This window comes from Camponotus floridanus, unplaced genomic scaffold, assembly GCF_003227725.1.
Source record: "Camponotus floridanus strain SB8 unplaced genomic scaffold, Cflo_v7.5 scaffold7, whole genome shotgun sequence".
NCBI classification, from domain to species: domain Eukaryota; kingdom Metazoa; phylum Arthropoda; class Insecta; order Hymenoptera; family Formicidae; genus Camponotus; species Camponotus floridanus.
Window position 1 is genome coordinate 449,647 of NW_020229838.1, and position 26,702 is coordinate 476,348.

The window sequence follows — 26,702 nt, forward strand, 5'->3', positions numbered from 1 at the left end:
TTACGTGAAAAGAAAGGGATTCAAGGAGACGCAAGCCGGAAATGCGGCTAAGAAAGTGTGAAAGTTAAATAAAGCGAAAGGCGCAAAACGCGGAGGAGGAAGGATTGCACGAATCGGGAATGATCGAATATCACAAAGTCGAAAGGAATATATCGGGAGAGAAAGCAAAAAAATCCTCAATAAACGCGTCGCTAAAAAATTAAATATTAAAATGAATTTAAAAAATAATTAAATTAATTGTTTTCACAAGAATATTCAATTTTTTTCATTTATAAATTAGTAGTTATTTATCAACCTGTCATGATAATTTAAAACACCCTGTATATATCCGCGACATCTGAAATTATTCGCAGAGACGACTGAAAGCATTCGCGCAAAAGTGCCTGGCACTCGTGTGTGCGCGCGATTATGAATAAAAAAATCTCAAGTATACACCGCCTATCGATGACATAGAGTGCCATCGATATTTGAGACGTTCCCGTCCCGATTTCGTCCACTCGACATCCCTCGTCGACAACGAGAGGACGTCGAAAATATTCCGACACATCACCGAATGTTAAGTACAATACGACGCGTCAGATATAAACGGATCTGGATGTATATTAAAAAGCCGGTCGTTTAGCTAGCATCGATTTTTCCGCCCGTTCCAGTTCGCGATTCGCGTGAAAACTTTAAATGACGAGATGATAACGTAGAATATAAAATAATATTAATGACTGCTAGTCAATTGCAGTTTTAAATTGAAATAAAATATGAACCCAGGAGAAAAGATACCTTACATATATCATTCCATTTTTAAGCTTTAGCTAAAAGTTCAAAATTAAAATATATATCCACAAGCATCATGCTGTCTATCACTTTGTATCGTAGTTTCTTTAACATATTTTTAAAATATATTTTAAAAATGTATAAAAATAAATAATAATATAAAAATCTAAAATATAAAAAATTTGAAAAGAAGAAAATGTATATGTATATTTTTCCTTTCAAAATATTTTTAACAAATGTATTTTAAAAGTAAAAGTATAACTAAATTTGAGGACACATTGTCAAAAATTGTTACATTCAATGAAAGCATGTGTGAAAACAATAAATTCATGTGTGAATTCAAAACTAAACTATGATAAAAATCGTAGTAAAAGAGATAAAGTATAAAATTGCATAAAATAATATTATTGGAATAAATTCCACATTTATCGTTATATCGTTCGTCAAAGAAAGTCACATAAGGAGAAAAATTTTCGAACTTTAAGAATTCACGATGCAAATTGATTTAGCACACAAACGAGCGACAATGCGGATAAATTATGGATCCGGACCACTACATTGAAACGGATCGAATTTACATCGACCCTGTTAAATTGCAACATTTAATTAGAGAAAAATAGAGAATATGTCCTGTTTAGGAGGTTTAAAGATGGAATTTTTTGCTTTCATTTTATCTTTGAATTATGCAACGAAAGAGGACGAACAAGATATTAATACGGTTCTCCGAAAACCGGATAAGTCTTGCGTAATGACACCAGCCCACTCACTCTGTTCTTACGTTTGACGAGCGTACTTAAAGCGTCGTCACCTCGAGTCGTGCGTCGAGAGGAGATTCGCGAGGAGAGTAAGATACGCGAACGAAAGACGGAAAATGAGAGATAAAGTAAAGGAGAGCGCACCGAGAGAAAGGAAGACATTTATCGGTGACCTGGGAAAAACCGCAACCGCGAATCCGAGCTTCCTCAGAGCCAATGCGAATTCTCGTCGTCATTAATGTAATCGAACGGGAATAAAAAGTGCATTCGTGCGCGCGTAATAAAAGCGAAAAAAACATTTATAGGAGAGCAAGAAGAGAAAGAGGGGTGAGAGGGGGAGAGAAGGGGACGAGAGGAGAGGAGGAAGGCCAGGTCGGGTACGCATTCCCGCATGCGGTTCCTCGACTGCGCAGACGTCGCAGTCACCCCCGGCACGATCCTGCGCCCTGCCGCCGACCACGGGGGTGCGTCCGTACGTATAAACCGGCGAGGTGCATTTCTCGTGAACCCGCTGCCGTTGCTCCGCGTTCCCGCTCCGACCGTCTCTCTCTGTCTCTCTCTCTCTCTCTTTCTCCTACCGCGATCTCTTCTCCAGGAGAGGAGGATCTCGTCGACGTTTTCCGTCATTGCCGAGCGAATCGAGAGTCTCTATCAGCTTCACCGTCAGCTCGATATTCGCGCCAGCTATCGGAATTGGAGTCCGTCTCGAGTGCCAACACGAGGTTGTTTCGAACGTGACTGGGATCAACAATTTCGCGAAATGTTCGCTGGACTTTGGCTGCCGCTAACGGTGGATTCTGGACTGGAGGAAGGATTCGCGAGCGACGAGGACGCTCGTCGTCCATAGAGTTGCAGTTCGATAGAGCCCCCTCCTGCCTCTCCCCCGGCGAACGACGTCTGGAACGATCTGATTTGGTGTAGCGATCAACGGAGATTCCCTCAGATCGAGGACACGATGAAGGACTTGCGGCGTGTCTCGCTTACGCTTCCCAGAGCCGTCGCCTGGCGAATTTATCGGGACAATTTGATAACGACTTAAGATTACTTCAGCGTGAACCTCCCCTATACATCCGAGATAAATGTTGCTGGCGATTCTCGAGGGACGGGACAAGATGGACATTGGCTTGGAAAAGAGTGAGTAATGCGATGCGATTAATTGGCGAAATCTTTGACAGGTTAATCGTAGATTTGCGCAAGAGAGGATATTAGAGTCCGTCGAATGATCGCGATGATTTTCGAGCAATATTTCTCCGAGCTTCCGTCTCTCTCTCTCTCATCATAAACGCGTAGAGAGTCTCGTAATCGAAAAATCATGTACGCGATTCGTATCATTCGCACGATTCATTCAATTCCCGTCTGCTTCAAATTAATCGTCCTTTCCCCGCCTTGTATTCGCCGATCGACCGTTCATTTTTCATAACGGACAGCCTCTCAAGGACAGAGAACGGAAATGATTCGGCACGCTTCGGGGATCTCCCCGTGTCTGACGATCCGCTTATGTGGCGAAACGGATGCGGGCCATTAAATAAATCGACGGGGTCGCGACGGCAATTTTCCACACTCGAAACTGATCGCGATGGAGGACGCATAAATAATAAAAGAAGAATCGAGCGGATTCACGAGCTATCCTTCTCCGCGGAGCGTGCTCTATCTTGAGACGCGATCGATCCTGCGAGTCACCCTTTACCTTGATCGCGGATCGAGATAAGTGATGCGAGTCGATTGTACGGTCAGACGGATCCGTAAGTGATACGATCGACATAGTTGGACAATTTACGGGCGATTCGAAACACTATTGGAGATGCGATGATACGTTTCGACTGCGTAACAAGACGTTATTAGTAATGATAAGCGATATCATCCGATTATATAGATTCAGGCGAGATCGAGGGGAAATCGAAGACATAATATCTGATGCCGATCGCTTTCTGCCTCGCGGGCACAATATAATACAGGGGAAGAAATCGGAATGCTTTTATATATTTCGAAAATTGAATTTTCGAAAAATTCCAGCACGATAACTTCAGTATTATATTCGATGATTCGGAAAATTCCTAACAAAAGAAGGTTCAATTAGTCTCCATGTCAGCTACAAAAATCTGCGATAAAAAATGGAGGTTTCTATTCAAAATATTTAAGATGATTTTCACAAAGTGATCAAAAGCGAACGCAAAATAAAGCACATCATGTTCTGTGACTTTTGTCTAAAACATTTCTCTTTAAAATTTCTAAATAATTTTCCAACGGATTCGAATGCGAATAGTTCGATTTTTTGGAGCTGCGGAACAACAGTTTCTCTCATCTTCGACGGTCCCGCGATACGTCCCGCGAAACGACCATGGGAACTTGAGGACTGTCGGAAGCGAGAGGTAAAACATGAGAAAAGTGACGAAGGAGGAAGACGAGGTGAGTGGTAAGTTGCGGATCGACGGCCAAGTTTTTCGATCAGCACATGCGAATCGAACTCCGCGATCCGGCTTGTATTTTTATCGCCCCTCTCGCCTCCTCTACCTCTGTCGCTCACAGCCCCTCAAAGCATATTCCGTTGTTTCGTTCCAAGCGGTTTACGATATCATCGGATTTGCTCGGGAAAAGAGATCGTAGCGCGGCGCGTGTCCCGATTCTTTTTTTCACAATAATCTCGCCTCAAATCGCGCTTTTGCACTATTGACGCGCGATTAAAGATTTAAGACTTTAAAAAATCAAGTTTAAGAGATGTAACAAAAGTAACAGTAGCTCGCATTCAAATATAAATCCTTAAAGAAATTTAAGTGATTTTAAAATTGAAATTTAAAAAATTTAAGCTTTAAAGAAATTTTAGTGAAAAATCGAATATATCAAAATTTTCTGCATAATAATCGACGAATGGCTAAAAAATTTTTTTTCTTGAGAGAGATATTTAGCGCTGCAATTAATATCGGACTCGGCTTTCGCTCCAATTTTTCATTCTTGTAGAATCATAGACTAGCTAATAATCGTGTTAATAATTTACGCATGTAGCAAGAGAAGAGCGGAAAACGTGACGCTGACATAAAGAACTAGTGTGACGGATATTAGAACGCGAGAAAACAGTGCAAGAAATGTGTCAAGTGTATTTTTTTTCCTTTTACAAGCTTCCAGCTTAAAAGCAAAATATTTTCGCTGTCATTAAATCAGAAGTTTGTCAGAAACACTTACTGACGAATGTAACATTCTTAAAATTTGAAGAATTTCATGGAAATGGAACCAAATCTATATAATTTATGCAACCGATCAATTCTGAAAGAAAAAAAAAGTATTCCATAATAGTTACCAAAATTTAAATAAAAATAAAATAAATAAAAATTGATTTAATCACAGATTATGGTATTTATTAATATAATTAAATTTTAAAACACAATAATGAAACGATAAAGCTCTGATATAATTATATGAAATACAAAAGAAATAACTAGGTCATATAATAAGACCCAGGTGCAGTAATAAGAGCGCGATCAATATTATAAATAATTTCCTTCAATGTATTTTCATGGATGCTTTGATCAATTTTTGACCAAATCTTTAGCATAATGTGTTTAAAAATAAAGTGATTGAAAAATTGATCAAAACATTTATAGAAATATATTAAATTATTTATAATATTGCTCGCATTCTTTTATTACTATGTTTGGTTTTTCATTAACCTAGTTATTTCTGTTTTATAAATTTAAAACAGAAATATATTATTAAATTTTGATAGCAAAGAATAAGATATTTAATAAGTATTATCAGATATTTTTAGTAATTATTTATCAAATCATGTTTTTTAAAATAATTCTGGATTTGAGTGATATTTTCTTTTTAATTATTTATAAAATATTAATTCTTATAGTTATATCATATTTGGAAGGTAATTTTTCTCAGAATTATATAAAACTGAATTAAATTACTTTATTGAGAAAAAATTCGATAATAATATATATTTCTGTGATTGAATTAACTAATTTATAAATTTATAATTATCTAATATCTGATAAAGCTGAATTGAATGATTCAGTAATACTTATCAAATATTTGATTAGAGTCATCAAATATTTGATTAGAGTCATCAAATATTTGAAGAGGGCTATTAAATATTTAATAGTTGTCTCTGAACTATTTAGTTAATTCAATTATAGACAAAATTTATTTATGAAATATAATCAATTTAATATTTAACCTAACCATTATCAAATATGACAATAGTTATCAAATATTCAATTGAAATCAATAATTTAACATTGGTAATTGTTACCAAATATTTTTTCCAATTTATATGGAGATAGCGTCCCCGACAATTTTTCGCAATAAATCTCCGCGTAAAATATTGTGCGTTTATGCGTTCGTTAATAATAGACAATTACAATAGTATAACATATCCGATCTGATTAAAGATTCTCGCACGAGATTATCTCGTTCCAATACGAGGGAAGCGAGATTAATCCTCGCTCTCCGGATAGACGCATCGCCGGTAATAAACGCGCGATATGCGGCGCTTCCGCGGATTAGAAAAAGGATCTGATTATCTGCTCGCGGATTATACTTACCTCGCGTCGAGAAAAGTCGCGCGCGCCGGTTGATCTCGACGAAATTTGCATTCGTTTATGTTTCTTCGTCCTTCTCGCTCGCGCCAGAAATATCGCGTCCCTCGAAAGTAAAGTCGCGATTCAATTACGAGCAAGATCGAATTTGAGGCGTTTGTCTTACTGGTCTGGAGAAGGCGAGAGACATCCGAGAAACTCTCCTTCATTGCAACATTCAACGTTCTCGGGGATTGCGCTGGGAGAGTTTTACGAAGAAGATGATTAAATTTTTAACGTCTCATCGAAAAGGCAAACGATGGATACATTTGTCAAATGTAGGGAACGTGAACGGGGTGAGAAAAATCGCGTTTCGCAAAAAGTGTTTCGAATTTCAACGCGAGCAATCTCCGCTCGTCGTTTTAAAGCGCGAATTTGTTTCTGTCTGCTTTCCCAAATTGGTTTCGCTTTTAAACGCCCGGTGAATTATACCCTCGTCGATCGATGAATGAATAAATCAGCATGTTTTCTCCTTTCGAACGACTTTTCACGAATGTCTCCCTCTTTAAAAGTCGGAAGTAAATTTAACCCTTTCGTACGATTCTCTTGCTCTCATTACATATGCATAAATTTTCCATTTTAACTCTATCTCTTCTAATACTCTCGTTTACATTTCCATCTCTCTTCCTCGTATTTCTACATGCAAAAAAGAATACAATTCTTAAATTAGAATTTTTTTGCAATATTATTAAATTACAAATATGCGATTAAATATAATAATTTTAAATATTATTTTATGTTAAAATATCATTAAAGTTTAAATTTTTTAATTTTAAAATACTATTCACTTTTTATTTAATTTATTTAATTAAATATTAAAACGAATTTAATTCAAAATACCAAAATTATTTTGAAACATTAATATGCTCTTTTAGAAAATATGTAATAACTTTTTATATGTGTATATTTTTTCTCTTGCTTGAATAATGTGCTTCGAAAATATAGTTTAGAGGAGACGTTTGCATCGCGCAGTAATGTAACGCGCTTATCGACTCGCGCCCATGAAATCCGAGGTAAAAGCGTAGGCGTTGCTGCCGGCTGGATAATTCATAATGTTGAAGCGCGTATAGTTGTCACTTTGCTGTACAGAATATCCTACGGGTATTCCCTTGCAAAACCCTACTTTTTATACCCTGCCTCTTGGTTACTTTCCTCCTTTGTTCCTACCTGCCTCGTTTTCTTCTCGAGCGGAACTTTATACCGAGAAACCACATAAGAAGTCTTTTAACGCGATTGGTTCCATTGGAATGGAAACTTTTCAGGTGTTTTTTTAGTTTTTTAGTGGAAAATAAAAAATATGGAAGAGCTTATTATGCTATATTATTTTTTTCTAATGAAAGAAAACACATCAATACGAAAGGATCGATTATTTTTTTAATCAGATATTATCTTTGATGTGAAAAATATTATGGAGAAAATTGCTTGGAAATCTATCGAAATGTATTGGATTTTACTAGTAATAGAGAAAAAGAATATCGTGCGGTATAACGGTATTTTCTATCCTCTCCATTTTCTATTTTCTACGAGTTCTCTCCTCCAAGTTTGACGGCGTGGGCGCCCTTTAATTTTCCGCGAGTCTCTCTCGAGCGTTCTTCCGGTCCCAGATACAACGATACTTCCTGCCGAGCGAGCGGATCCGGAAAATTGCGGGAGAATAAAAACGAATTACCGTTCCTCGACCGTAACGCGATATCATCACCCCGTATTTCCGTAACGGGGACAGTTTTAATTTTCCACACAGGATATGTGCGAGGCGAGGATTTTTTTCTTGGAAGGTTCAGGAATGGCGTCTCCGCTGGAAAAGAGTCGATATCTTTTGGAGAGCCCCTAATTCCGAAGGAGATCTTCCCTTCGTGTAGAATAAAGGAACCATGAGATGACTGGCCCCATCCTCTCATGGTTCCTTTATTCCTCGTCCATCCGGAAGGAGGAGCAGGATTAGGGGATAACTTACACGCGTAGCCCTTTCCGCTTCTTCTCTATGAGATCGTTATTAGCGACGTTCCTTGTGTTTCGCCCCTAATTTATGATCTTGGTGTAATGTTTCGTGCTCTTTTCACAATCAAAGTGAAAGGGAATAATAATAATTATTATATCATCAATTAACGATCGCGAATAATAAAGTATAAGCGGATAAAAAGAGGGGGAGGCTTCTAAAAATTTATGCTACCCTACAATACTTGAACGCTTTTCACTTTTCTTTAACGTCCCGACCACACTCGGGCGCGATGCCGTTTCTCACATGAAACGCGTTCGACCGGAAAGAGCTGCCGGATAAGCCGATAAAGCACGCGAAGCCGGGAAAAGTAACTTCAAATAGCACAATGTGCAGCACCTCGGAGATGCTTGAACGCATTTATCCATCGAGAGAGTACATATTTCGTTGCTTATTCGTCCGCATAACGAATGCGGTATTGATTACATATCTAAATGGGCCCTATATTACTTTGAATAATTGAGATTTTAATATTCCACGTGAATAGAATGTGATATTATCTCGCGAGCGGGCGCAGGGAAAATTACAATCCGCTAATCCTCTCATTCACTCGCAGCAACCGTCGCAGACTGCATATTACGAGAATTTGTGAAAAAAGGGATTAGCAAACTCGGCTTGCGAGAGAAAGAGAGAGAAAGATATATATATATATATATATATATATATATATATAATATACATAATATACATATATACATATATATATATATATATATATATATATATAATATACATGTACTTGTTTTGTTATCCAATATATGCGTAATAATTAAGAATTAATTATTAAGAATTAATAATAAATTAATAATTAAGAATTTATAGAACAAGGAATCTCAAACTAATCAAATACACGAGCAAGTCTTATGAATTATATTGCTTGAGGATGAGAAACTTGTGTGAAACTTTGCGAAACAAAGGGAAGAAATCTTTCGAAATACTTCGACAAATATTTCGTTATTATTAGCGAACAATGATTGGCAAAAATAAATAAGATGAAATACATTCGTCTCAACACCAATAGAATGATAATTACATAATAGAGTGATGCATGACTTTGTGTAAGAGCCAACTTTCCTTGTTTGCGAGTCTCAAAATCAAATCTCTATCTTATGTGCCTCTTAGAAAATTGATTGCCACACGAATGAACAAATAAATAAAGTAAAAATACAGTGTAAAGAATCAGTGCTGGATAGCGGACAAATTGAAGACCATTTATGTATACGAGATGTACAGAGTGTTTCTTAATAAATGCGAAAAATTTTAGATGATTCTTTGTCGAAAATTAAGGAGGGGTTTTTCATATACTCATCTTACATCCCTCCCTGTAAAGTTACACTCCTCTAAAAAGGGAGTAAAAATTAGGTTTTTATTTTTTCCTCAAATTTGAAACAAGTTAAAGAAATGAAATTATATGGATATTTTCTACTAGTAAAAAGGTTATTTATTAATATTTTTTCAGCCTCTCATATTGTTATAAGGGGATGAAACTAGCAACCCCTATTCAATTTTTTATTAGAACTTTTTAATGTTTATATCTGTTAAAAACTTCCCTTAATTTTCGACAAAGAATCATCTTCTAAAATTTTTCGCACTTATTAAGAAATACTTTGCATAATTTCTTCTTTATTTAAGAAAAATGCTCGAAATCTACTTGACAAAATACGAGCTATTTTTGTAAACTTGTGCTTTTTTTACGGTCGTATATATAAGGTCAAGGCAACTGAAAACGGGAGGGGTTTAAAAGGGAAAGATGAAAGATCCAGGGAGCAGTCAAGAGTACCTTTTCTATCCTCCAGGGGTGTGCCCTCCGAGGCCACCCTACTTCCGTTCGCAAATGAGGCACGAGAGGTAAGATAAGAGCGAAAGAGCCGGAGGGCAGAACTCGACGGGCGAATAAAGGGGCGATCAAAGGCGATAAAAATTCCGCTCGACGACCGATAAGCTCTAATTGAATGTGCCCTCTCGATTCTTACGCGGTACGGAAACTTCAAACGACGGAAACTCACAGACAGTAATGAGATGCTACAAACATCGAAACTCCACTTACGCACATAAATTAGTCAGCACCTCGCAAAAAATATTTTTTCCAAGAGAGAAATTGCGATCCAAATAAATCCCATTTTGGAAATTCGACGAAGATTTTCTTTCATTTTTATAAACAAAAACAGAATAACAAATTTGACGAGCGAAAGATTTTATTTACGGGAAATCCGATGATCGAGGATTATATCTCGTTAACTGAAACAGAGATGTATAATTTAATCTCAAAAATAAATTGACGAGTTTCGGATATTTATGATATGGGAAAGGCAATGCCAAAAAATTCTCGTATCTCAAAAGAGCGCTCGCAATCACTCTAATCCGCATTCTTTTCTTTGATTCTTCTCGCACGTGCGTAATATTGTCAAAGCGCACGTGAAGCGATCAACTTGAGGTAAAGCCAGTCTGGATCATAGGGGTTCCGTGGAGAAGCAAAAGTCGTGTTCGAGGGAGCGCGAAAATAAATCGATCCCAGACAGCGTTCGTTCGATCGCGCGCCCACGCACCGCGTAAATTTCATTCTCTCTCTCCCTCCCCATTCTCTCCCCTGCCGTACGCGATCGGTACCCCGTTAGTTACGGGGCTGTCGAGGGTACAAACAACGGCCTTGTTCGACGGAATATGATGCATCGCGTAGGGTCGATATATACGCGTTTTAATTAACTTCATCAAACGTGTGAAATGTCCCCCTTCTCTCTCTTCCCTCTTCTCTCTTTCTCCCTCTCCCTCCCTCTCTCTCTCTCTCTCCGGTGAACGTCACGAGCGATGATCCCATTAATTCTGCGCACAAGCCGAGTCGGTTAAGTAAACTTTTCGATTGAAATCCGCGGCCCCGCGCAGATTAATTGCAAAAACAAGGGCGGGTCGCGCGACCCGAGCGATTTTTCCGTCGCTCTCACGTTTCGACGACGTGTTTTGTCGCCGCTCGACGACGGGAATCTCAGGGGAGAAAGAAACTCATCCACAGATATATCGGGCACGACGCGCGAATAGAGGAAGGTGAGGAACGCGCGTTACAAACGCGCTGCTATTATCGCACCGTCGTCGTCGCTGCCTGCTATTTCGGTGTCTCTCTCTCTTTCGCTTCGTGCGCGAATTAGAATAGAAACTTAATTAGTACGCGGCGCGACTGTGCGGCCTCGCGGAATCTCTCGAGTATCTCCGCCCTTTGTGCACGCGAACGAATAATAGATCTGTTACGCTCTCGCGAGCGCGAATCTCGGTACGACGCTTCTCAATCTTGGCAATCTCTTGGATTGCTCCGAGCTTTTCCGTATCGCGGTGTTTGTTCGGCCAAAATAGCCATCGACGCTCTAATAGAAACGAACGCGAATCCCGGTACGTATTTTTCTATACAACCACCGACGAATGAGTAACTTTTAGTTTTAACGATCTTCTTTCGGAAGATATTATTCTTCTGCGCTTTCAATAAGTGTCATTTCCTAAGGATCAGCTATACATTAGTTAACACTTTTAATTCTTGATGAATATGGCAGTATAAAATTAAAATAATTTTTTGTACAAGCTTAATTAATTTATATTAACGATCTACTGCAGTTGAAAATGCGCGTACATTTATTAATTATTGTGATATCAAAATTTAAATTTAAAATTAAATTATATCATTTAATTTTTCAAGATTTTTAATTTATATTGCGCTTTTTCTCTAAGGAAAAAATCTCAAATCTGGGATTTGAAATCTCTGAAATGTATCTTTAATATGATATTATAATTAGTCTAATGTTATAATGTAATTGATAAATGCACACTTACTATCATGCGGTAGTTCATTAATTGTTCTTTCTACTTTTCGAATATGACAGATTATTTAAAAAGGACCTCCAAGAGAGAAAGAAGTCAAGTTTTCAGAAAAAATTGGTACAATTGGAAAAAATTCTCTATACTTTAATATTCTTTTTTAATTATATTATCTTATTATATTACTTCGCTATTCTCATTTTACTGACGCTACATCATCCAACAACTGTCCGACATTGTTGCGCGAGATAGAATAACGGCAAGAATTTTCTATTTCTAAAGGATCAGGAAAAATACGCGGTTAGACGTAGCGGACAAGCGAGAAATCGCGCACAAGTCACTCCCTTGTCCAGACAGGGAGAGAAAATTCTTCCTGTTAGGAAAAGGAAAACGAATTCGCCCGGGCACTCAGAGGCCGCAAACGTAGTTAGAATCTTACCGCATCACGTTGGAGAGAGATCGAAATAACGACTGAAAGATGAAGCGAAACTGGCGCGAGAGTCGGACAACGTAACGAAATTTACGTTTAATCCTGTCCGAAAAGGGGACTTTGAGGGAAATTTTAGTTGACATTTTCCTTTCTCCTCTTCCTCCGTTCGCATCTCTAAGGGAAAGAGAGAACTGACGTTCATTTTCTCAATTTAGAGAACATCGTGATGACAAATTACCATATAATAATTCATCAGGTATATACATCATGTGTTTATTAATATTTAAACTCACTATGAAGCTGTTATTGTTATTTATTATTTTTGTTATTTATTATTTTTTCCGATATTATGATACATTTCTAGTATATTTTTGCACAATCCTTTTTTTCGTTTATCTCGCCTTTTTTTATTTAACTTATCTGCGTTCATCTATAATCCTGTCCGAAAGGGAGATGATGGGAAAAATTTGAGTTGATATCGTCGTTTTTCCCCTTCACGCGTATTTCTCGCTCGATGCTCTCTATTATTCACCGCGAATCGCGGCGCTGGGTCAGCAAGATAAATCAGAATCTCGATGACAAGAAAAATCTCAGAAGAGGCGGGGAATCAACGAGATTATGACATTAACTGCCCTACTCCGATGAATGAGGGGATTAAACGCGGGTTTTGTTCCATTTTACAGAAACTTATTTATCGCCCTGTCTCCCATTCTTTAATAAATCGTAATATAATATTATAGTTTCTCTCAAAAACAATTTTTCCCTTCCGCTCCCTTAGCAAAGGAAATTTAAATTAATCTTGACGGAGGATCTATCACGAGAATTAGGTTTCGAAAATTTCGAGATACCTAGTATATACATATTTTTATTTTGTACATTTATATTGAAATATTTTTATTTTATCTCTTTTATTTTAAATTCCGGTAAAATTGATTCCGAATTCGAACATGTAAAATAATGTAAAATCATAATAAAAATTCTCTGCGATATCGAAATAATTCTGGTAGAACACTGATCGATATACACCTAATTAGGCACTCGTATCCGTCGTCCTTCTCCATCAATTCTGCCATAACGATTCGCCCTAATTACATCATTAACCGCTTCACTTGATGCAACTTGATGCTACCGTTTCCCAATCGATCGTTTCAGTTGGATCGTCTCTAGCCTGACGATTGAATGGGGAAAAATTAGTCCCTTGTATGTTTTGTTCAATGTCAATTAACGCTTCTACCGACACCTTTAATTATTCGTTTTTCATCTATATTAAAGGGCGATTCACTTATAATTGACGCGTATATATGTGTGTTAATTAATGTTTTTGCTGAAAATTCAATTATATGCAAAATATCTACATTTCACGATCGATACTTGTCGAAAAAAAGAGAGAAATAAAAAGGAGGACCCTTTCATTTGAGGGTTAATTGACAGATGTGAAAAAGTCGCAGTTAAGCCTGGCCAGCCCGAATGAGTCTCACACATCCTCCTCGCTACAACTATCTACTGGATAGTCCCCGTGGAGGCTACTGAAGAGAAGTTTAGTCCAGCATCTCTCTTCCTCTCTTTCTCTCTCTCCTCGTCCACCGAACCCCGCACCGACCTCGACGCCTCCGGCTGCTGCTCGACTATCGATTGCGAACTACCAGGAGGGAGAACCATGAGGAGGCACCCTCTCCTCCCGGCATTTCTCTCTCTCTCTCTTTCTCTTTCTCTCTCTCCCTCTATCTCTATCTCTTGCTTGCTTGCGCTAACTCGTTACGCGGTGCTACCGCGTTTCCTACCAACTAGCATGCCTGTATACAACGCGCCTGTCTATAGGGTGGCTTATATACCACTACGCGCATAAATTCCAATTAAGCGTGGTCCGCCAACGACGAGGTGGAATTCCTTCCTAGTCGTCACGTCGATGGATATCCGCTCGATGCTCGATCCTCGCCGGATCTTCCCTCGGAAACTGTTTTGTCGATGGTGCTTTCAAAACGCACTCCTTCCATTTCTAATGGGTCACCGATATCATGAACTCGCGAAGTGGAAAATGTCGGGAAAGCGGAATTTCGAAAAGAGCTCATAATTAATAATATCGAATTCGAAAAGATTGCACTGCGTATTTTTCTTATTTTTTCCTTTTTTATTCAAGTATTAATTTAACTTTATTTTCACACGCACACACCACACACAATTTCAACAATAGAATTTTATAATATAGCGACATGTAAATGTCCCTGGCACGTGATGCTGCGGCTAATCCTCGAGACTTTAATTGAATACAAACTCAAATTAGTTTTAATAGAACTCTTTTATATACTCATTTCGTATACATTTTTCATATAAATTTTTATTTTAATTTAGAGCTTAAAAGGGAATAAAAAAGAAATGGCGAGATTAATGGAGCCATATGCATGTATGTGTGCGAAATAATGAAATTCTATCGTATTTTTGTTGGAAAAAAATGTCGAATCCGATTTTACCGATGTACCGTCGCAGCTGCTTGCAAAAATACAATAATATGAAGAGGAGTAGAGGGGGAGGGCGTATTGTATAATTTTATTACCTTGCAAATTCCGTTGCAATCCATTAGCGCGTGAGACTTAATATTATTTTTTCATCGCGATCATAACCGCATCTATCGCGTAGTAGTAGTATATAGCAGTTACGCTAACCACAGGCGATTGGTTAATCGAACTTCAGATCGGGTACTAGAGTCTCTAGTGAACGACGCTCACAAGCAAGCCGCATGATTACACGATACGCTATCGTTCCCCTAACTACGGTTATAGCGAACGATTATATATCGCATACTATAAGCTCTCCGCACACAAATTCCAATTAAACGCCCGGAATTCCTTTCGCATGCCAATCGATTACTACGACAATGTAACTGCGGAATTGTATGATACGTAGTACTACGTATACCTCTCCTTCGGGAGCTGTCATCACAAGTATCTCATATCTGACGGTGATCTCCGAGATCTCTGTGAGCTCTCGTGAAGCGATGACTCTCGTGAGTGCATAGCTCGTGTCTTCTCGTAGAATCGTGACGCGCAGAAATTCAAATAATCTTGCAAGAGAGATAAATCTTTGTGATTGCATATATAAGCTCGGAAGAAAATGTAAAATAATATATGAGAAGGTAAAAAGAATAGATTATAGCGATCAAAGTAAACTTCTGAAGACGCTCGCTCTTGATTAGAATTCTTTTAAAAAAAATGCGAGAGATTTAAGAGATATAAAATATATCATCTCTTTAAAAGTATATAAAATAAAACTACAAAAATTATTAAATCTTTACGGTATAAAATTCAAACATGAGAGACATTTGGTAATAATAAAAATTTAAAAAAAAATGGAATTTCCTAGAAAGAATTAATCGCGATAGAATCAGAATCAATATAATATCAATAATATGATAATATTTTTCATATTTTCCTAAACTGAAAATGTCAAATATTTTTCCAAATAATGTAATAATTTTTTTATATAAATATTTAAATATTTTTCTTATATTAACATTATAAAATATATTTTAAAATATCTAATTATGTGTTATGAAATACTGATTGGAACAACCACTATCACCAACTGATTTCAGTGAAATTTCATTATAATTTGTAGTGCTATTTATAATTATGACATCAATGACCTATTTATTTCATTTATTTCATTTTTTAATTATTTCGCAAACCATGTGAAATTTATCGCAATTCTAAGGATCGGAGAATAAAAATTCGATGGCCGACATCCTCCTCGCAGACATCGAGCGGAAATAAAGACATGAGAAGCCCCACACATATCGATATTGAAAAATTATTTACTCCATCTATTCCATTGACACGCTCAACTTTTGACAGACCCTTTGAATCCCAGCCTTAATTCATCTCGTCCAAGGCTGACTTATCGCTATACGTCAATGTCACCGAAGCTTTATGCGTAATATATAATCAATATATACAGGCAGTTCTCTTCTATTCATATTTTGACACGCAAATTTGAAGTATTAAAAATTGCTTTTATTGGAACGATTACATTTTCAAGCTTGAGAGACCCACAAATGATACATGTGCGTGCATGTATCTCATTTAAATTTAGAGATACGAACGGCGCGTGCCAATTAAAAATAAAAGTTCACCCGATTTAACAATTGTATCTTTAGATCTCGTATGTGATAAAAATGGAGAGAAGAATGATAATTTGTACTTTGAACAAGAGCGCGTGCCGGAAATATTAAGCGGCAAATTTGAACCGACGATTTCCCTCAGCTCCTTCATTAAATTAAAAATGGGACCAGAATAGTATTTTATTTTTACATTTGGATAATTAGATCACGCGCCCCTGTGTGGTTTAATTCGTAGAGAAATTGGACAGCCTCCCGGTCCACACGACCGTATTTTCCGGTGTTATTTCGCTCTCTATATTAAAGGAACATTTTTGGATAACGTTCGCTCCATCGCGGGAGAGTAGCTCGATCACGAACCCGAATTAATCCCTTAATTAATGCACGAGTTAATCCCACGCAGAATCGCGGGCGAAAAAAAAAATTCGCATCTCCATTTTCACGCTCGGTCGATCGCGACGCATGCCCGATTATGCGATATCCGTTCATCCGTGAATGTCAATTAAACGAACGCCCTATCAAGCATATCTGCTAATAAGACCAATAGATGATACCCGATGTAACGAGTGATACGATATGCGCGAAAGGCGCGATTTCGGGGTTGGATATCTCAAAATCCCTGACCTTAATTCTAATCACCTCGTTCTTTCTTTTATCTTCGGATTCACCAATCGATTCGCATAGAAAATTTTCCCTCCAAGATATGAGAACGTATTCTTGATTCCCGATGCTACAATTGTAGCGTATTTTCCATATTCGGGTCACTTGGCGTTGTTTATAAAAAAATATCATCGTTTCTTTTGATGTAAAAATATTACAAAATGATCTGAAATAAGGTCGAAACATTCCGTTGCGCATATTATCGATAAGGTTTTAACCTGGATGCGATGTTTTCATTCGTGACTGATCCACTATTCCATTTTTATTTTAATCAACGATCTGTAATTTATCGTATACTCGATACTGAAAATTTTGTTGGAAAATAAAATTTACTTGATGATCTAGCGAAGAATGAGATTTCGTTATCCGTTGGAAATTGAAAAACTACTGGCTTTTATCAACAGGGAGAATCTATTTTAAATTCCATCCATAATATGGAATACACGTGTATTTTGCGTGCGAGAGCGCTATTCGCTTTCGGCCCGACAGCGTATGTACATCATACAGCATCCAGTTATCTGCAACAGCGTGTTCCTATGAATTTTTTTTTTAACACGCTTCCGGCGTTTTCGCAGCAATCACGAACACTCGCGTACGTCGCGTTAAGCGATGTTTCCGAACTGAAAATGTTAAAAGCCCGAACGCGACAATTCTCTCAGGTACACTCGCGAGGAAAAGATAATAAATGGTAAAAATCCTCTCTGGGAGGGAAATCCCTTTCTCGTTTGGCGCAATAAGGCGACATCGTGTCACAATTCGCCGCATTTCCGATTCGACGACCTCACTAAATCACGGGACCGTCTCGCCAGCGACGAGGGAAACAGATGTTGCGCGGGTAACATTTGCCGGAGGCATCCTCGAGAAGAATCCATCATCCGTGACTGTTTATTGAGATAGCAATATATTAATGATCATTAATATTATCCGATTTGTCGCATCTCTCAGACGAGCTTCAGTTATACCTTTGATCCGAACGAATGTTAATCATCAATTGATCATTAATATCCGTCATTCTTTTCGCGAATAGTTTCACGTTTACTTTGAAAAAGGAGAGGATTCCAAGTTTGTCGAGGAATCTACCCGATGACACTCTTCGTCAAAGTCTCCGAGACATTTTGTACGTCAAGCAGCTACGAGAAGTACCCGTGTTTAGCGATTGTTAAGGCATTTACGATACCTAATGTACCCGCCGCGTGGGCGGATACCGACGTATCTCTCTCCGTTGTTGTTCAGACAGGACGTGACTTGCATGTGTACGTGCGGGGGATGAAAGAGGGGGAGAGGAGATGGCGAAAGGAGCCGACTACACTATGTGGCGCGACGACCCACATTCCGTCGAATTTAATTTCATGCCTTATCTCCGGTAACCGACGGTACAATGCCTCAACTGGGGCGGTCGCGGATCTCTTTCTCGCTCGTGGAACCATCGCATACGCACCCACACACACACACACATATGTATATACATACATATGTATATACATACATATGTGTGCACTGTTAACGGTGTCATACGCACACCATACGCCTCGCTCTTTACCTCGCACGTTCTATTTATACACGTGTACGACGCGTCTACTACTGTTCTCCGTCAGACAGAAGATCTCTTGTTCTATCTCGCTCTTGTAATTGCCTGTCTTCTCTTTTCCTCTTTCTCTCTCTCTCTTTCTTTTCGCATTGAAAATAGATGCGATGTGATAATTTTTAGTTTTACACGCGCAACAAAATAAGTAGAGATTAATTCAAGGTGCAACTTTTTATATTTTTGTATCCTTCTTTTTATATTGATTTTAAGAAATTGGTGTTTGTCGAGCTAAATTTCAATGATTCAATTATATTTTGTCCCATGACTGAAGGTCCATACTTTAAGGACGTGTTGCTGATGCCATTTAGAGTAAAAAAAGCCTAATAAATGATACAAACATATGGTATGTCCGCAAATGCTTTCTAACAGAAATACAAGCATTGAAAGTTGATATGAATATGTGAAACATTTTCTATTAGTCTGTTATTGTTTACATTTTTAATTACTTTCTTTGAGGGCATATGAAGTCAATGGTTTTATGCGAAACAATCTCACAATAGGGATGAACTTATTAACAAAATTATGGATATCGGCAACGCAAATCAGAAATTTTCCTGGAATGGTGGAGCAAGCTGTTAGATCACTTTTACGCAGGGCAAGGCTTTGTATTGAATCTGCAGGATGTCATTTTGAACAGAATTTGTAAAGGAACAAATTAAATTAAATGTCTTTCTTTTCTTTTCTAAATGTCTTTCTTTTTTTAAATATTAAACTTTCAATACTTGTATTTCTGCTAGGAAGCATTTGCGGACATATGTTTATTAGACTTTTTTACTCTAAATGGCATCAGCAACACGCCCTTAAAGTATGGAGACCTTCAGTTATGGAACATCCTGTATATATGAGATAATACATATGTATTATTAATATATATATATATATATATATATGTATATATGTATATATGTATATGAGATAATTCACCCATCGCACCTTGATTTCATACTGCGAAGACGAGACGCTCTTCAGACAAAGCAAACGGCTCTTCCTCCCTCTCGAGGGAGAATCCCTCTTTCCGTGCGATTTTACTAAGATCTAACACGTACTCGAAAGCTCTTCGCGTCAATCTACGTACGCATTCTCTTCGTCTCTCTTGACCTTTATTCCCTCTCCTCTTCTTTCTCTCCCTATCGCGGCCCAGGATACTGAATCCCATGCCTCCGTCTCCGTCTTCTTCCACTTGTGTCGCGCGAGAATGCGCCTATTATGCACCGTGCATCTGATGTACGCGTTTCTCCGAGCAATGAGCGAGCGCATAAACGGAACGTAGTATGTCGAGGGTCGATCGGCTATTTCTGCTTCTCCGACTCGTCGCGCTGACGATTGCTTTATCAGACGTAACGGGGGCTGACTGACGGAACGGGGTGGCGCGCCATCGGCTTCCACATCGACGGAATAAAAGCCGGCGTTTTGTGAACGATGAGCTACCGACGAAGAGACGACGAAACCATATTCTTTAATTAATCTCGGGCAAACTTTCATCGACAATGAGTAGAATTTCCGTTGAGTTTTATCTCCAAACTTAAAGTTACAGAGGTACCGAAGATTAAGAAGAATTGCGAGGGAAAAAGATGGCGTTCATCTCTCTTCTTTTCGGGAAAGAATATTTAAAATCAAAAGAATTTACTTCTCCGAGGTATTCTATGTACGATACAATGTCCTATACATGCGTGTGTGTTTACGTCACAAATAGTGTCCGCGATGTTTACGGACGCATTAGAAATAACAAATCCGCCACCGTATGAATGTTTATATGACGATGGTGTAGCCAGCCGAGAGTGTTGATTGTGCGTAGAGTTACGCAAATCTCGAGCATGAAAAGCGCTTCCCTCTCGTGGAAGGCCATTAACCCTTCGAGTAACGAGCTGATTACTCAGAAGGAGCTATTTGTCTCTGTACGTCTAATTATATCGCCGATGCATCTAATCGCATCCTTATCTCGATTACAGCCCTATCATATAGAGGTCGAGAATCCCATCTCGAAAATGAGATCCGGAGATGACATAACAATAATATCGTTGTGTATCTTAGTTTATGTATCTTAGTAATTTCATTTTTATATTAAACTTAAAATTTATTTCTCTCTCCCTCTTCTTCTTTCTCCCGACAAAGATACTTTTATTCGAAAGTGTGAGAAATATTAATATACAAGATGTTTCAGGAATATTGTAGATAATCTTTCGTGAACAGATAAAAATAACTCCATTTCCTATAAAGTCTTTTTTTACAATGCATTTCAACCGAAATATATTTCTCTTTAAAATTTGACAGGTATTTTTTAAAAATAACTTTTATTATTTTGTACATTTTAATAATTATTTTTCCGTTAAATAAAAGTGTCTTTGAAGTGACAGATTTCTTGATGCCACATCAAGCGCTTGACATTCATCAGTCTTCCAACTTACAAAACTTTAAAGATAGTAAGTTTGATATACTTTTAAATATATTTTTAAATATATTTTTAGATTTTTTCCTCCATACCTTTTTCTAAAATAAAGGTACTCTTATTTAATTTTGTCAAGAATAACTATTTTTGAGAACACATTTGATTGAAGATAAACGAATGTGAATTGTAGCAAAAAAATTTATGATAACTTATGAGATTACTTTTACCTGCTCTACATATCCACGAGAGATTGTTCACCTCTACCCAAATACTCTGTACAACACTCGGGGATTATTTGCAGAGCGAAGCTATTGATTGGCCAGCATATCTGCTCCGAATCTGATCTAAATCTAATTATAATCCGTCATAATTGTGACGTACATATAAATGCATTTAAAAACATGCGTTGTAATCGCAGATCGGGCAACCTCCCCGCAGCGGATGGATGGCGCGACGACGGTAGGACGACGTTAGAACGTTACCGCTTGCGGCTGCAGCTGCGGCGGCGTCATCGTTCGCTGCATCTGCAGCTGCGGCGGCAGCGGCAGCGACGGCGACGGCGACGACGGCGACGGGGAATCGCGATCTTAATCAGCGATGCAGAACGCCGGCGACAGTTATTATCAGCGGGCGCCGAGATGCTGTCCTGGCAGAAGCAGCAGCAATAATAATAACAACAATAACGCCAGCAGCACGGTGCGCGGCGCGGAGCTGCTTTGCTGCTGCTGCAGTTGCAGCACCGCCACCTCCACGAAGACTCCGGGGTTGTTGGCGAGTCTCGGCGTGTGCGTGCTCGTTCTCGGCTACACCCTGCTCGGTGCGTTCGCCTTCATGGCCCTCGAGGGAGGCTTCAAATCGGTGAGCGACAACCGTTGATTAAATCGCTCGGTGTGATTCTAATTGCCGAAGATACGAATGACATGATTTACGCGAGCCGTGGGATTTTAATCGAGACGCGATCGCGATTCATCGATCTCGACCGTCGGAATTTGTCTGCTCGATAGATTCAATCGCGAAATTGTAGAACGTGGTTATTTTAGAACATAATTGAAGAAGATAAAAAAAGAGTTTAATTATTAATTGAGGATAATTATATACGTGGAAATGCAAAATTTTCATGTTTAACGAGCGCTAATCGCTTAATGTCATTTAAAGAAAAATTTGATTAACCGGAATTGAAACAGATAATTGATATAATCATTTCTCAAGTATTTCGATTCGTTAATTCATGCGAATTGCGAATAGTAAAGATACAAAAAAATTCAAAAAAGAAATAATTATTTTTTGATAATAAGTATTTAATTTTCAATTTTAATTTTAATTTTCAGAAATTCGTTGTGAAGATTAAAGTTAATAAATGATTCTCATATTCAAAATGTTAAATTTATTATATCGCAAGAAGCTTAAAGAGATTATTTATTTACATGGAGCTTATACTAAATGATCACCATTGTATTCATTAATTTTAATAGCGAATTTATATTTAATAACTTTAAAAACTCTACATGTAAATTTTTGCATGAAAGTTTGACATTTGATTATATTTCATCAATTTATATTTGTCATCAGATTTATATTGAAAAAGTTGAACTAAAAAAACATGAAGTTTAAAGAAACAATTGTAAAATGTTATAATAATGTAATGTTATAAGGTATAATGTTACGTAAATATTATTCGATTCAATTTAATTTCGGTTTAATTTAATTTCGGTTTAATTTATAATGTTACATAAATATTATTCAGTTCAATTTTTTGCAAAAGATGGCAATATTTAATCGCGTAAATTTTATTAATTCTTAGAGCAAATTATTTTTAAGATAACTGAATTTTCTGACAATATCCTTAATTCGATAAAATAATTTTTTCTCAATCCATCATATGCTATAGCATGATTAATTACATTAAGCTGATTCCTTTTCTTCATACTTTGTTTTGTTTAAAATTTTTCAATATCGCATTATGGAGATTAGAATTATATTTCACATTAAAAAAGATTAAGATATTTATTCTCTTCTCAAGATTGGAGACAAAAATTTGTTATTGAATTATTAAGTATAATCAGTTCCATGTCGTTTTTACACAGGATTCACCCACCGAGATCGCGTCCTCGAAACCTGACGGTGGTTCCTACGTGTTGCCGAATCTGGAAAACGATTCCGCCGCCATGGAATTGAGGGCGCGTACGGTCGAGAAACTCTGGAGCATCACCGAGGATCTCAACGTTCTTTACAAGGAGAACTGGACCCGCCTAGCAGCCCGGGAAGTCCTCGAGTTTCAGGAAAACCTAGCCCGTGGACTAAGACGTACCTCGTACGAGCAGGTGCCACCATTGTCACCGCGATCACGGGAACATCACGCGGACAGACGCCTACATGGTCGACGATGGACCTTTAGCAGTAGCTTACTGTACTCCCTGACGCTGATCACGACCATAGGTTTGTCCAAATTTAATCCATTTCTTTATTTTTTACGGAAATCGAATAAAGAAAAAAAATCATCTCGACTTGTCACACAAATTCGCTTATATTTATATATGATTTAAATCTCGAGTTAAACTCTGATCAAATATTTTCAGGATACGGTAACGTTGCACCGCGCACAGTCTGGGGCCGACTGATAACCATAGTCTACGCCCTGGCGGGGATCCCGCTGATGCTGGTCTACCTCAGCACGGTGGGCGACGTGCTCGCCCGTAGCTTCCGCCGTCTTTACGGACGCATGTGTCGGCGGCCGCGCAACTGCACCAGGAAGCGACAGCCACCCCCGCCGCCGCCGCCGGTCGGCGGCATAATGGCCAAAGCGTATCGCTACGACAATCACGTGGAGACCAAGGGCGGCAACTACTACTCGGCGAGCAGGGAGAGTTCCTGCGACGATCTGGGTATCCGCGGCGCCGGCAGCGCGATTCTGCTCGATTGTGGCAGCGAGGGTCTCTTGCACGCCACTACTAGCTCGACGGCCGCGCTTCAAGTAATGTGGATAATCATCGTAAATCAGGAGAAGAAAGAGAGAGAGAGAGAGAAGTTCTTTTAAGTTGAATTATATGATTAAATCAGTCTAGCAAAAATGTGGAAAAAAATACCGTAATAATATTATTATATTATTATGAATTCTTATTGAATTTAAAAAATGGTAAAATATAAAATATGAATTATATATTTTTGTTTCACTTATATTTATAATAATATTTAACAATACATATTTATATAAAATATGTTTTTTTAAGATTTTCAATGCGACACATTTACTCATATTGCTAAAACATTAGCATTGAAAATGGAGTAGATTGTATGAGATTCGTTGATTTGCTTTAATCTTCTTAATTGATTTATTTTAATCTTCTTAATTGCATGAGAGAAATAATAAATACATGGAAATGAAACATTTGCAAACTTGCAGAAACATGTAGATAATGTAACATTCTGAAAAAAGAGACTCACTGCTATGTAAATTCACTAAATTGTAATTCATTAAAAAGAAAGCCACGACAAAAAACTCAAACTTCAAGAACTCGATAGGCCGATTTAGCATATAAATGAACAACGAAGGCAAACTAGAGAGCTTTTAATGAGTAAACTAAGCGAACCAAAAGTTTACATCAATTTCTAATGAAACGTAGGATTTAACGTAGGATTTAAATGAGAAACTCAAAAATTTTTCGATCTATAGAAGATATCTTTCTCAAGAGAAATTTTGTCTAAAATTTCCAAAAAAAACTCTCTAAAATCTCTCTCTTTCTCTTTTCATATTATATATATCATAATTCTTTATTATATAAATCTCGTTCTCTCCAACGGATTGATTGTGCCTGTTATATTGATTTTATTATAATTATTAAATATCTGTTGTATTAAATCGTTTTCAGGATATTACAACGGGCAACGGAAAACGGCACTTTCATCCGTGCTCGTTGTCTTTATCGTCGACCTCGTCGCCGGCGTACGTGCTGGAGACGAATCCGGTCAGGATACCAATCAGCCTGTGTCTGGCGATAATGCTGGTGTACATATGCGGCGGCGCGGTCATGTTCAACCGTCTGGAGGGTTGGAGTCTGCTGGAGGGCGGCTACTTCTGCTTCACCAGCCTCGGCACGATCGGCTTCGGCGACCTGATGCCGGTGGGACGCAACGCCGCCTCGGCCACCCTGGAGGAGCTCAGTCTGTGCGCCTGCTCGCTCTACATCCTCGCCGGGATGGGCCTGATCGCCATGTGCTTCAACCTCGTCCAGGAGGAGGTGGTACGCGTGGTCAGGGTCTTCGGTAGAACCTGCGGCATGTCGTCGGGCGTGATGGTCGGACCTATCGGTGGTACAGGTATCCCTGATGAAGGCATTCGGTGGGGAATCCGTAGCGTGAATGTCTCGCAAAAAAGAAAGAGAGCATCGTGAGAAATCGCTCATCCTTTTTGTCGGTTGTCGCGCGTCGGTTAAATCCGAAAAGAAAAACTTGTCCTATAACAACTAATTAATTCGATGTACATATTACGGTCGGGCATGACTATTAGCGTGATGCGTAACAATTTTGAACGTACCGTAATTACCGTCGTCAATCCACGCGATCGAAGAAACGAGAGAATTTCCGCAAGAAAGCACGATCGGAAAAGAATTAAATAACCGAGGCGATTGACCATCGTGAGACACGCATCACGGTCTCTTTCCTTTTTTGCAGCAGGCCCCGCTTCCGGTCTCAAGGCCGATCTCGACGACGGAGGCGGCACCAGCGACTCGCGACTGTCCGAGCAAGAGGAGGAGGCGATCGCCATGTCGATGGTGCCGGCCGCCTCCTGACAGCATCAGGCCAGGAGCCCCGGCGACGGCAAGCTCCTGGTCCATCCGTCTAACACTGCCATGAAGTTGTCGCCCGGTCATCACACGCTGCCGCGGAAGAAGACGTTGCCGCTGGACGTCGCGAGCAGAACGACGACGAGCAACGTCTCGTGTTCGGGCGCCAACGCTCAGCAACAGCAGTTCCAACGGGGCCAGCCGTTAAGAAGAAGTTGCTTGTCGCCGACGCAGCATCATCATCAACAGCAGCAACATCAGCAACCGCCGCACCATCACCAACAACATTGCCAGCAGGAGAGCTCGTTGCATTTCGAGTACTTTGTGCCGCGTAGCGTTAGCGAGTTCAATCTCGCGGCTGCCGTGACGGACATGGCGGTGCCGCCTCCGCCACCCGCGTCAGTGCTTAGGCCCTCCTCGGCGATGACGCCGCCGGTCGCTGCTGGGATGACCGTCGTCGCTACCAGCCAGACTCGGTTGCTGGACGGCAGCAGCGGCGGCAGCTGCAACACCGCCACGAGAAGCCGCGAGAAAATGGTCACCTTCGAGGACGAGGGGCTCGGCGTTACCTCGACGCCCACCCGGAAGAACATGCCCGCCTTGGATAACGTTTTCATGTGACGTGTGCCGCGGCTCGCACGGATGATAAAGCGGTTGCTGCTGAACGCGATAGTCTTGCCTCGAAATTTCTCGCCTCAGATCTGAAAGGTTCGCAGCGTCGGTGATCGTAGACATGTCAATTGACATCGCCAGTTATCGGGAGAGGAGTCTAAGAGTTGCAATTCGAAAGTGTGATTTTTTTTAAGAGACAATTAAACATGGGATTAGGAATCGAAGATGTTGTTAGAGCTCTTA

At 39.0% G+C, this 26,702-nt stretch overlaps 2 protein-coding genes across 4 annotated transcripts; both read left to right on the forward strand.

Moving 5' to 3' along the window:
* The first annotated feature begins 1,867 nt into the window (after nt 1-1,867).
* Nucleotides 1,868-25,959, forward strand: LOC105253521 (potassium channel subfamily K member 18). Of its 3 annotated transcripts, XM_025413652.1 has the most exons (7): nt 1,868-1,995; nt 2,119-2,657; nt 21,485-21,924; nt 23,151-23,502; nt 23,643-24,037; nt 24,933-25,380; nt 25,735-25,925. In XM_025413652.1, exons 3-7 carry the CDS (start codon nt 21,664-21,666, stop codon nt 25,851-25,853), a joined length of 1,575 nt encoding a protein of 524 aa, XP_025269437.1. In that variant the 5' UTR covers nt 1,868-1,995; nt 2,119-2,657; nt 21,485-21,663; the 3' UTR covers nt 25,854-25,925. The 3 variants fall into 3 exon arrangements, with proteins under 3 accessions (XP_025269437.1, XP_025269438.1, XP_025269439.1); XM_025413653.1 differs by lacking the exon at nt 1,868-1,995 and having other exon boundaries at nt 2,006-2,657; nt 24,933-25,304; nt 25,735-25,959; XM_025413654.1 differs by lacking the exon at nt 1,868-1,995 and having other exon boundaries at nt 2,006-2,657; nt 24,933-25,304; nt 25,738-25,959.
* On the forward strand, nt 25,879-26,702 carry LOC112639497 (protein bric-a-brac 2-like). The gene has a single exon (XM_025413655.1). The coding sequence runs from the start codon at nt 25,914-25,916 to the stop codon at nt 26,466-26,468; it is 555 nt and encodes a 184-aa protein (XP_025269440.1). The 5' UTR covers nt 25,879-25,913; the 3' UTR covers nt 26,469-26,702.